The sequence below is a fragment of the Ochotona curzoniae genome, unplaced genomic scaffold (assembly GCF_017591425.1).
Source record: "Ochotona curzoniae isolate NIBS_2020 unplaced genomic scaffold, NIBS_Ocur_1.0 contig_908, whole genome shotgun sequence".
Taxonomy (NCBI): domain Eukaryota; kingdom Metazoa; phylum Chordata; class Mammalia; order Lagomorpha; family Ochotonidae; genus Ochotona; species Ochotona curzoniae.
The window spans coordinates 26,623,923-26,636,902 of NW_024466607.1; the positions used below are offsets into that span (position 1 = coordinate 26,623,923).

At 48.4% G+C, this 12,980-nt stretch overlaps 1 protein-coding gene across 1 annotated transcript in view; it reads right to left on the bottom strand.

Moving 5' to 3' along the window:
* Positions 1 to 12,980, bottom strand: part of PRICKLE2 (prickle planar cell polarity protein 2) — a 339,940-nt gene that overhangs the window by 35,946 nt on the left and 291,014 nt on the right. Inside the window, exons 6-8 of the mRNA XM_040995060.1 lie at positions 11,108 to 11,311; positions 6,471 to 6,657; positions 718 to 1,593 (exon numbers count right to left, since the gene is read on the bottom strand). Of these exons, the coding sequence (XP_040850994.1) occupies positions 718 to 1,593; positions 6,471 to 6,657; positions 11,108 to 11,311 (1,267 nt within the window). The remainder of the gene's footprint in view (positions 1 to 717; positions 1,594 to 6,470; positions 6,658 to 11,107; positions 11,312 to 12,980) is intronic.

A 12,980-nucleotide genomic window follows, 5' to 3' on the forward strand; every position in this document is an offset into this window, starting at 1 on the left:
ATCATCTCCCAGGATGTGCACGAGCGGGTGTGAGAAGTGGAACTGGGACTCCAACCCAGGCAATGCAATTCGGGTTGCAGACATCTCAAGCAGTGGTGTCTTAATGCATCAAATACCTGACCCAAGCCACACATTTTTCACACCATCTATATATTCAAATCAGCTTCCTGTGAGACAGTGGAATCCAGAGCAGTCTTAAAGGCTATCATGCCTACTCTAGACTCCCAGCAGGTCCAACAATTTGTAAGACCCATGTGCTTTCACCTACCTGTACTTCTCCAGAAGCTTGCCCTTGGCCAACAGGAGCTGCCATGGCCCATGTCCAGAGGCCACACACCTTGCTCCCCAGTTACTGCCTGGCTGCGTGAAGCCCATGACTGCCTGCCATGGTGGCAAAAAAACATCAGTGCCTTTGTCCCAAGATGGAACAGACTCTGGTGGAAGGGGCTTCAGGGACCCCAAGGGACCCAGCTGGGGTGACCTCCAAGTAAGACCTCAAGCTCACTAGACTCCCTGCCCCATTCCCTAGTCTCTTTCTCTCCCTGTCTTTCTGCTGGGGGTCCTCCCATAGTACATCACTGCTATCCACAGGCATCAGACATGGAAGCTACGTGACACCTGAATTTGCCTCTGTTGACAGCGCATTGGACACGTGATGATAACATCTTGAGGACTGACATCTGGTTCCCTTTGGTTTCCCAAGTGACCAGAACCTACCTGTTGCGTTAGACAATGCCAATGACTCCATGGAACCACGAGGTGTCTGCTCTGTAGGCGTCATTTCCTCCGTGTATTTCAGGGAACTGATTGGATGGCGGGTCCGACACTGCTGAGCAGACATGCCCCCTTCTTCCTCCTCCTCCTCCTCCTCGTACTTGGGGACTTGGATGCTGCCTCGGGTTTCACTGAAGCTCTGGCTGGACATGTCGCTGTAGCTCTCCTGGGACCTCAGCCTGCCGGGGTAGTAGTCGTCTCTGCACTCCTTGATGAAGCTGCCCCCGTGCCCTTTCATGGCCATTGACGAGCTCCTCTTGGGGTTGCTGAAGTGCTTGGCCCACATGTCGGGCTGGGCCCCTGCCCCTTGCCCTCCTGGACTGTAGGAAGTTCTGATGTTACACTGGCTGAGCAGCTGCAAAGGACTCTGGGACTGGTTCTGTTCCATCTTGGTCCCATAATGGTAGGGCTCGTCACGGCTCCTCCAAATGGGGTCCCTGTTGAGGCTGGGTGTCTGACTGGACAGGCTGAGCAGATCCATCTGCAGGGACAGGGGGTCCACGTCGGCTGACAGACGGTTGGACGTCACCTGCAGCTGGCTGTGCTGGTTCAGCAGGGTCTCCTCTGTCTTGCCCTTGTTTTTGCCGATCTTGGCGCTACGGCGGGACTCCTTGGCCCGGGCATTCTGGAAGGCCGAGTCGGATGAGTCGGAGCCATTGGGATCCTCCCCAGCACTGCAGGCCCGTGAGCAGAATATCTGGCCCTGCTTTGGGAGGAACGGCCGCCCCAGCAGGGACTTCTTGCAGTGAGCACAGCAAAAGCAGGTCTCAGTGGCATGCCAGTGTTGGCCATCATAGGTCATTTGGCCTTGGTCAATGCCTAGGGAAAACAAGATAGGGAAGAGGCTGAGGAATTGCTTAGAATCCCACGACAAAATGTAAAACCCCCAGCACCCAGATCTGGCTCAAGATTCTAGATGCTGCAGAAACAATGGCCAGTAGATGAGTGATCAGGCCCTTGCTATGATCATCCTGTCATCCCGTCAGTCAACTCCTCAACACACCTGCTCCTCTAACAGGTAAGCCTGATCCAAATGGCTGGTACATAAATCCTTTGGTCAGGGACATATTTCTCCAGAAAAGAGTACTAAAAAACAGGATGGTACTGTAAAGAAAAGTTCATGCGGAAAAAAAAAATGGATCAGGAGGTAAATAGATGTTTCTATAAAAAATTTCATAACACATATGTTCTATGAATTTATTGGCTGGTGCTTGTATGCATGAATGGCCAATCCTTTAGCGCCCAAAGAGAACTGATTTTTTAATTTTCTATTCCACGAAGTTTTGAACATGATAAAGCACTGCTATTGAAAATTTAAGTTTTTTTTTAAAAAGATTGATTTTATTTTTATTGAAAAGGCAGATATACAGAGAGGAGAGACAGAAAGAAAGATCTTCCATCCGATGATTCACTCCCCAAGTGAACATAACGGCCGATGCTATGCCATTCCAAAGCCAGGAGCCTCTTCCGGGTCTTCTCATCAGTGCCCTCATCAGAGAGGACCAAAAGCATGTTCAGCCCTTCTATTGCACAAGGACATGAGGACAAGTGCCCACCAGATGCTGAACCTAATGTGCTTTGGTGGTGGACTTCTTAGCCCCCATAACTGTGAAATGTACTTCTATTGCTCATAAACCACCCACTCTGGAGATTCCATTACAGCAGCCCCAGCACACTGTGGCAATGAACAGAAAAATGGGTTCTAATCCTTGGCAGGGAAAATCTTTGCCTTGGTAAGGGAAGACTTGCACATATACTATCAATGACCTTGACACTGTCCCTCCATGACCCGATGCTTCCACCCTTTTCTGGTCACAGAGCTTCTGTTGCCCACGGGATGCCATCTTCTTGCCATTCTAGTGCCAGGAGCATTGGGTAGGGCTAAAACTTCTCCCAGATATAGTACTGGCCTGTAAGAAAGCCCAGAGCCCAAAGGACTGGGTTGGGGTGGACATGTGCTATGCACTGGGACATTGTGAGGTCACCTGAGACTTTTGCTAGTGCAGTGACAGAGCAGGCCCTCTTTCCACAGCCCTTATGATGCTGACAGGGTGGAAGCTGAGAGCTACTGGGACCCCTGTACATGGAGCCCCTGTGGCAACACAGGCTGGAGCTATTCTTATCTCCTCTGCAAGACTCCAAATGTGATAACATGAGGATAAAAAGCTTTCCAGCATGTTGATCCAAAAATGGGCCTCCATCCTTCAAGACTGAGAATTTCTGAGTTGGGCCTTCAAGAAGCAACTTCTAGAACCACAGATACAGTGCAGGGGAGCCAGTGTGCCATCTTCGAACTCTTCTCTGCTGTTCTGTGCCCTTGGAGGCCAGGTTGGATAAGGCACTAAACCCCTCCTTTAAGAGATCTGACCCACACTAACAGGGGAGGGCGGGTCTTCCTTCATTGGGACTCTGGCCTCTGGAGCTAACAGAGGATTTTTGGAGGGACTGGAGTTTCCCCCAGAGCCAGGCCAAGCAAGAGGGACACTGTCCAGCAACTCCAGCCCTTTTAGTACCAGAGCTCTCAGGTGGCGTGAGACAGGAGGGGCTGAGCTAAATAAAGCTGTGATGTCACAGATCCTTCCTCCCTGAGCGCCGGGAAGACAGCAGCAAACGGCCCAGGGACAAACAATTCTGCCCTAGCTAAGGTGACAGGACCGAGATACACACAGGCTCAATAGCCAGCTCCATCCCGTTCCAGCTGGCTGTCAAGATGTCAGAGCTACCTGCTTGGGGCCAGAGGTCACCCCTGTGCTTCCTAGTCATGCAACCATACGTTTCATCCCTGTGTGCCTCAGTCTTCCTTGTAGTACAATGAGGTTAACAACAGCACTCACTTCATGGGTTGCTATAGGGATCTCACAGAATGGGATCACGCTCAGACCTGCTAACTCTTCCCTTTCTCTTTTCCTTTTTACTGGGGCTAGAATCTTTTTTCCTCATTGCTGAGGGCCACAGCCCATAAGCAGTCCAAGAATGAACTCCAAGACTGACTGCTCAGTCTCCCCTCCCCTCAACCCTCTCTCTTTCTTTCTGCTCCCTCTCTCACATGCCAAGAACCCAGATCGCTGTGCCAGTGTCCCTGGCTGCCTTAGGACCTGAACTTGGCACAGCCATGCAGCCAGCTGAATGTGGCTACGGGGCCACAGAAAGTCCAGCTCCTCCAGCCTGCTGCCCCCCAGCTGTTCCTCCGGGCCTCTGCAGGGAAGCACGCCCAGGACCGAGTTCCTTAGGGGAGGGGGAAGGAGGCGCATGGCCTCCCACAAGGATGGTGGGGATGGGGGCAGCAGTGGGGGGAGGCGTGGTAGAAAGCAGCCCAGCAGGCAGTGAGACGGAGTCCTTGATAAACATCAGTGATGTCAGATGGTCCTCTGAACTGCTCCTGAACTCGAAACATCTGGAAAAGGGCTTTGCCGTTCAACATCTAAGCGTTCCCATTTTATTCCCCCCGCTCTAAGCCCTTTAAGCACTTCTCCCAGGCTGGAAGAATCCACGGCCACCATAGTCTGCTCTGTGCATCCCACTGTTTACTCTGCTGCGCTCAGGAAAGGACTGTTGCCCTAGCAACAGCTGCCCGTCGCAGGGGCTGCTCCCAGCGGCTGGATAAATAGGGAATATTGGCACAGGACAATCAGAAGAGAAGGAAGCAACAGAAATGCTGAGGGGAGTGGAACAGTTGCTGTGAATTAGGTTTCTGTACCACCAGCCCTGTTTGTCAAGCCTGGGTCAACCTCCACCTGCACCCTTTTCCCTGACCCACGGCCTCCTGTCTCCCTGGCTTCATGGGTACAGAAATCTGTCTGAGAGGAACCCCCATTTCCTAATCTGAAGTGCAAGGGGCAGTGCATCTGTTTATGTCTTGTGAGAAATGAAAACTCCTTGGTTCTCCCTGGAAGCATCCAGCTGTGAACCGCTGGGATTGTTAGGATCAGGAAAAGAGGATGTATCATCATGCAAGTCCCCCGGAGTGCACACAGCTGTACAAAGGTCTACATAGCAGGGAGGAACCCTGGGCTAGACCAAACCCAGTCCAGCAAGGCCCTCTGGAAGCAGGCCTCAGTCTGCAGGCCAGGCTCACACAACACCAAGATCAGGGCTGGGCAAGTTCCATATCCACAAAGTCGTCAATTCCATTAGTGGCACAAAGCTCTCCTGAAGTTTCCATGTGAATCTATGACTTGCAATGGCAAGGGATACAGACCCATTCTTTTTGGTCTCCAACAAAACATTTCAGGCAGAACAAGCTCCCAAACAAATAATCCCTGTATATCCCTTCACTTATAGGCAAGAAGTCGGGAGCTTTAGGGCAGCCTTCTTGGAACTGTACAAGCTCCAGGCAGATCAGGCTGTGGGCTCACACATTTGGGCCAATTTCCTTGCAAAGGGTGGCTCCTTCCCGAGGTGCCAAGGAAGGCAAGGTGAATGTTATAGCCACAGCACAGTGTGATCTGGGGCAGTGCTGAAGGGCTGAACAAATCGCTGATTTGCAAGGGGAAGATGATTTTCACCACCTTGGAGCTGCTGCATGTGTGCGGAGTTTATAGCTCATGAGCTATATTTGAGGTTCTCTGGCTTTAAACTTGGCTGGGTTCATTTTCACTGATTTTTTTTTTCCCTTCTTCGAAGTCGTGCTTGCCAGAAGCCACTTGGTTTCCTTGACTATCCCTCCCTACCAAGAGGCCTGTTGTGGTCCCTCCTTCTGCAGAGCCCTGAGTTTTTCCAAGAAGGCTGTGGCAGAATCTATTTATATTCCCCTCCAATTTTCCATCCTTCCCTCCCCTTCATATCATACAGTCCTATCTTGGAAGCAGATCATTACCAGGGCAGGGCTGCTGGGAGTCCTATTTGTAGGAACTGACTTGGAAACTGGAAGAGACAGATTTCCCCTCCTTCTTAGAATATATACGTATAATATATAATATTTTATTTATTTAAAAGATAGGTAGGTAGATAGACAGATGACAGAAATCTGTCAGCTGCTGCTTCACTTCTCAAATGCAGAGCTGGGCCAAGGTGAAGTCAGGAACTGAGAACTGCACCTAGGTCTCCCACGTGGTGGCAGGGACCCTGTCACATGAGCCATCACCAGCTCTCCTAGAGTGTGCACTCACAAAAGCTAGAATTATAAGAGGATCTGAGATCTAACTCCCAGGCACATCCTTAGGGGATATGAGCATGCAAGGAGTACGGTAGCCACCGCGCCCAACACCAGCCACGGATGCAATTATTAAGACTGTATAAAGGGCTGGCATGTGGCTCAGTAAGCGACTGGATCTTGGCTTTGGCCTGGCCCAACTCTGGCTGCTGTGTCCATTTGGGATGTGAATAGGCGGAGAGATCTCTCTCTGTTACTCCCCCAACTCCCATAACTCTGACTTTCAAGTAAATCAATTTCATAAAAAGGCTGCATAACCAGGAGATCCTTTTGTCTAATACATGAAGATAGATAATTGCCACAGGATACCAACAGAAGGCCAGGTAAGCTGCAATATGGGCAAAAAAACAGATTTTGACTGAACCCCTGACTTGACCTTGACTCAAGGTCATTCCATTCTTGGTTTTTCTGGTACCACGCAGAAGTCAAGCAATTCCGTTTTTCCCTTAAGCTAGCGGGGGTAACCAAAGGGATTCCAGCTACACCAGATACACAGAAGATCCCATCCCAGAAGGATTAAGCAGAGTGCTAAGGGTCGCCTCACCTATATGTTGTGCACAGGTGTCACAATATTCTGCATACAAAGACTCGAAGCAGTGGCAACAGTAGGGCCTTCCCTCCTTCATGATGTAGCGCTGGCCGCCCAGGACCGTCTCGCACTCGAAGCAGCAAAAGTGCTTCATGTGCCAGTGTCGCCCCTCAGCTTCCGTGCACTCGTCCGCAAAGATGATCTGGGGACAGGAAGCCAAACGGTCATTGTTTCCAACACTGCCACGAGAACACACTCGGAACAGCACAGTCTCTGGAAGCCCCAAACCCAAGGGTCAGAAAACAGATCTTACTTACAAAGTTGTCAACAAAAGCTACATGCCCTACTTATTTTATACTATCTATGTGCACATCAGTCCCCACCCCCCGCCAACTGTCATTTTTTGAGCATAGAAGAACATGATATCTGGTCTGGCCAATGGTGTACTCCAGTACAGGTTAATAAAAGAAAGATTAAGTCAACCTTGAAGATAAAAAGCAGGATTAAATACTGACAGCTCATAGGCACACTGTACACACATTTCTTTTTTAAACGATTTATTTTATTTTTATTGGAAAGTTGCATATACATAAAGGAAAAGAAGGCCCAGCATGATTGCCTAGTGGCTAAAGTCCTCTCCTTGAATGAGCAGGGATCTCATGTGGGTGCCAGTTCTAATACTGGCAGCTCTACTTCCCATCCAGCTCCCTGCTTGTGACCTGGGAAAGCAGTGGAGGATGGCTCAAAGCCTTGGGACCCTGCACCCGAACCCACGTGGGAGACCCAGAAGAGGCTCCTGGCTTCGGAGCACCAGCTGTTGTGGTCACTTGGGGAGTGAATCATCGGACGGAACATCTTCCTCTCTGTTTTTCCTCTACTGCTTTCCCAGGCCACAGGCAGGGACCTGGATGGGAAGTGGGGCTTCCAGGATTAAAATCAGTGTCCATATTGGATCCCGGGGTATGCATGTGAAGGACTTTAGCCACTAGACTACCACGCCAGGCCCTGGACACACATTTCTTAAAGACTTACTGATTTATTTACTTCAAAGGTGAGAGAGTGTGTGTGTCCTATCTCCTATCTACTGGATACTTTCCAAATGACTATAACAGTTGCAGCTGGGACAGCCAAAAGCCAGGACCTAGGAGTTCCATCTGGGTCTCCTGTGTGAGTGGCAGGGTTTCAAGTATTTCAGCCATCACCTACTGCTCCCAGGCACATTAACAGGGACCTAAATCAGAAGCGGAGTCCTGGAACTTAAACTGCTGGCTGTCTTGCCCAAGCAGTAGCTTCACCTGCAATGCCACAGTGTCTCTGGAACCAGACATGCATTTGTTCCATCTGGCTTGCCTGTATTGTCTTTTAAAGTTGAGAAATGGCATGTAAATCATGCCTTCTCTCTTGAAAATAAACCATGTGGTTGGATTCAGTGTGCATTCCTGTACAACGCAAACAATCTACAGCCCAGAGGAACTGCAGCTCTCAGACGAGTGGGCAGCCCTCTGTTTCTCCCTGTGCCCCTCCTCTCTGCTCTGCTTTTAGCTAGACAGCAGGTAACCTCCATTCGCTCTCATGCCTGGCTCTCGGACGTTTATGTTTTGACCCTTGACAACAATCGAGTTGATTTAAATTTCAGAGCACAGATTAGAAGTGTTTAGATTTCTTTCAAAAAAAAAATTGCAAAGCAAAAATTTACCACCAACCTACATTAGAAAACTTGAAATGGTACAAAGATGCGTATGTAAACGAAGATAAACAAACTGAGAATCCAGGACGAATTCCATACACATACAGCCTCTGGATTATGAACAAAGGGGACCCCGACTAACCCCTGGGCAACCCCTGGGCAAGATAGTCCCTTCAACAAATGCGGCTGAAGGGACTGGACAGCCTTAAGTGAAAGAAGGAACTGAACCCCCTAACTCATGCTGTGTATAAAAATCAACTCAAAAGGCATCAAAGACTTACATGTAAAGAAAATAAAAAGATAAACCTACAAAACTCGCCAAAGAAAACACAAACTGTGGACTACGCAATGGTTTTTTAGGATCCTATAAGCACAAGAAACAAAAGAAAAAAAAATAAAGTAGCCTCAAGCAGCTCTTATCAAAATCAAGCACTGTCCTGCTCCAGAGGACATTATCAAGAAAGTGAAAAACAATCCTAACCTTTGATATGTACAATCATGTATGTGACAAAGGGAGAGTCTTTAGAACGTATAAACAATTGTTACAGTCAACTCAACAATCAAAGGAAAATAATCCAATCAAAAAGGAGGCAAAAGATTGTAGCAGACACATTTCCAAGAAGAACACAGAAATAGGCAAGGAGCACATACAAAGAATCTCAACATTATTATCTGGGACTAAAATGTGAATCAAAGCCTTAACGGGATGTGCTTTCCTATCCACTAGAACGGCGATCATGAACATCACAGCAACTGGAATTAACAAGTATGTGTACAGAGTGAAAGCATCCCTTTCCGGCACAGGGGTTTGGATTAACAACTCTGTACTCTCTCACAAAGTCAAACTGTGCCTTAGCTTACGAATCACTTCAGTGCTTATACCGGTATAGATACCCATGGTTTTAGTTCCAGAGGATCCAAAGCAAAAGTTTTACACAAAAGTCTGTATATGAATGATCATAAGAATATTGAGTATGATGGTAAAAAGTAGAAACAATTCAAATGTCCATCAGTTGTTAAATGCCTAAGCAAAATTGGATACACACACACACACACACACACACACACACACACGCGCGCGCGTGCGCCGCAGAATGTGGTATGGAATATTATCCACTTCCGAAAAGGAAGAAGGTGCCAATATATCCTACAAGACAGTGTAATCTTGACAACATCCCGTCAAGTGAAAGAAGTCAGACACAAATGGTCAGTTGACCTGCTGTTTTTCTATGAACTGTCTAGAATATGTGTATCCCTAGAGATAGAGAATACATGGATGGCTGCCAGCGGCTGGAGGCGGGAGAAGGGGCGAGACTGTTGATGGAGACGAAAGTCCCTGGTGAAGTTCAACAGGGTGATCGTTTCCCCATTTAAAACAACCTTATGTCGCCCTGCCCCTTATCCACAGTTTTGCTCTCCTCGGTTTCAGTTTATCAGGGCAAACTGTGCCCCAAACCTATTAATACTTGTTGTGGCCCCTTCAAAAGAAAAAAAAAAAAAACCCACCTTTACCTAACTTTCATTACATTCTATTTCATTATTATTTATTGTGTTAACCTCATAATGTGCCTAATTTATAGATTAACCTTCATCACAAATATTTTTGCATAGGAAAAAAATGGTCTCGGGCATCCACTGGGGGCTGGAAATGTATCCCCCACAATCAAGGTGGGACCACTGAATATTAAAATCAACCCAACTGTAGGCTTGAAAGGATGACCCTTCATGTCATGCCAACTCTACATCAATAAACAAGGCATTCCAGAGAACATTCATTTCATTTGTCACTTTCTATTAGCTGTGTGAGAGCACAGTTACTTTAGGTCCTGGTTTCTGAGATTCTGCTTCAGGAATTTAAAATTGGACCTGAACTGTCTTCCCATTGTCTGCCTGGAAACTCTCTCTACAACACAACTAGCATTGGAATCCCAATTGACTAAGTCTGATTAACTTCTTCCTGGGAAGAGTGACTTTTTTTTAATGGGTGTTTGTAAGAGATAAATAAAATGACCAGGTGGCAGAGGACCCTGACTCAGAAAGAGTCGTGTCACCTTTACACTGCTGTTGCCAGCAGGTCAGAGGAACCAGCAAGAACGCCCAAGTCCAGGAGGGAACTCTTGCTCAAGAGCTTCCTCCAGATTCATCCCAGAAAAGTGGTCAGGGTTAGAACATTCTTTCTGTTCTATTCTGCAGGTCATGCTTGGGTGTGCTTTCGGTGGGAAAGATGGCCACTGGGGCTATGGGGTTCTATTCTGCTTTCTTCCTGGAGTAGCCAATTAAACCTTTCATGGAGACCAGCAGCCATCTGTTTCCCGGTTCTTCACTCAGATGGTGTGCAGTATGCAGTAGGATGGAACGAGGCTACTCATTTTTTTCTCTTCCCAAACCAATCTGCCCCATTGAACTTGGGAATTGGAACCTCTGCCCTATGTCACTTAGTGACACTCTGAGAGCTGAGCTGCTATGGGATTTTGGTGTTGTAAAGATATTCCAAGTGTGGTCACACACAGAACTGAAAGGCACTAGATGATGTCTTCTCTCCATCACCTAGGTCCTTCACCATGGAGTACAGCATCGAGAGGCAGTGAGGGAGCAAGGTGGGGTGGAGGATTCTAGAAGATGACTCCTGGGAATTTGAGCTGAAGTCTATCACTGCAAGATGCCTGGTATTAAAGAGTTCTGAAACGACTTACTGCCAGCTGCATGCCACTTAGGGAATTGCCCTCCTCCCAGGAGGCCAGGAGACTACATGTTCAAGCAAAAGTGGGCTGCAGGCCACACTTCCTAGCAAGCAGAATTGGGTGGAGCTTCTCTATGGAAAGGGTTCCTGAAAAAGGCTGGAGTGGCTTCTGGCTTCCTTCTCGACAGAAACACTCAACAGTACAGTGCCCATGACACAAATGAGGGGTGACAGGCAGAACCCCCCCACCCCACCGCCCACCCCGTCTACCGCGTGTGCTCTGACCTCGTCGCAAGCCGCACAGCGTGGCTTCAGGCACTCGGCGTGGTGCCTGCCGCAGTAGATCTTTCCATCTTGGTAGAAATAGATCAAATCCACCAGGAGCTCATTGCAGACGGTGCAGATGAAGCACGGCGGGTGCCAGCAGACGCCGTGGCCAGCTCGCGAGGCGAACACAGCGATGTCCCCGCCATTGATCTGGCCTCCACACTGTCGGGCAAAGAAACATCAGCTGAACCTTCGCCCAGTCTCAAGTCGACAACACCAACCATCAATAGCTGGCTGTCAAGCATGGATTTTTTTTTTTTCCTTAATAAATCTCTGGGCTACCAGATGTATGCATCAGCCAGGACAGAGTTTCCATGCCCCACCCATTACACCTCCTTCCCATCCCCCTCACCACCGCTGTCCCCAATTCTCCTTTGCTCAGTGAAATAGTAACTGACTGAGGAATCACCCAGCTGGGAAAGAAAGAAAAATTTCTTTCTTACATCATAACTTATTGGGACTTTGTGGGTGGAGGGCAGAGATTGAAGGTCTCATTTTTTAGATGCTGCAAATGGCATGCAGGAGGCACATCCAAAGTTTAACACCAGGAAGCATACACTGGACAGAGCCTACAGTGTTGGATGGTAGGGGGGTAGGTACGAAAAATGCACCCTTCTTCAAGTGTGTTTTTTCGTATATCTTTCAGACAGATGGCCAATAGTTTCTTCTAATGTGTTCTCACATGGTCGTCATGGAAACAGCACCACTTCTAAGGCCGGTGTAAAAGAAGGGATGCCTTACATCCCTTCCCTGTCTTTTCATTTGTTTTCCAAAGCTCCTTCCTGCATCCAAAAGGAATAAGGCCAAAGCCCTAACAATGACACTCACAGCTAGGACTGAGACAAAAGGAATGTGGTCAGAGGGTCTTGGACGGAGGAATTAAGTCTGAAGCATTAGGTCCAGGGGCATGCCCTCTGCTGACCACAGCGTGGATCATGAACTTCCCAGCCTGAGCCTAGTACCATGGTCCGCTGTGAGTGGCTGAGCTCCGGGAGCAATGCCTAAAGAGCAGATAAGTTACCTCCAAACCCTTCCCACACTCTGGCGCACGTGGAAATGCATCCAAGGAAAATGAAATCAACATTAATGGCACAGTCTCAGGGAGCTTCTACATGTGCCTGAGCACAAGCCATTGTGTCACAGGAGTATCTCCCATGCCTTCCATGGCAGATCTAAAGTTTGCATCCTACTTAATCTTTGCCACTACTCTAAAAGCATTGTTTATCCCCATTTTGCAGCAGATATAACTAAGGAAATTCATATGATAAACCCAAACTTTCCTTGCCCCTGGGATGAGGCCAGCTTGCCTGATCCCAAGAATGCAATCAAAGAATCTCAGTGACCCAAACTGGACTACAAGAATCTCACATCACAGACACTGCCTGCCTGCCACAGGGGTGGGCCTTAAGGATGCTTTTTAAAAGATGCAGTTCCAACTGCCAAAGCATTGGTGAGGCAGCTTTTCTATCTAATTCACCTTAACCTTCTCACTCAAACCACTCTGAAACCTCAAAGAAAACCCTAGGGCATCTGCTTCGCTTTGAGTATCCCCTGTGGACTATCCACCGTCTCAGCTGACCTGTCTTGAGTCACAGCACAGGTCTATTCAAGGAGTAAGCTTGGGCAGTAAGCTTGTGCACAAGGCAGAAGGATTCCAGCAGAAGCCAGACATGATGCCCGGTGTTGCAGTTTCTGGCAGCCAAAATTCAGGCTGAAGGCAGGCCACTGGAACCCCTGCCCTCCCTTCTTTAAACCCACACTCCAGGAGAATGGGCAAACAACCCACACAATGCAGATGCTTGCAGAGGACTTGGTGCCCTTCCCCGGGGCA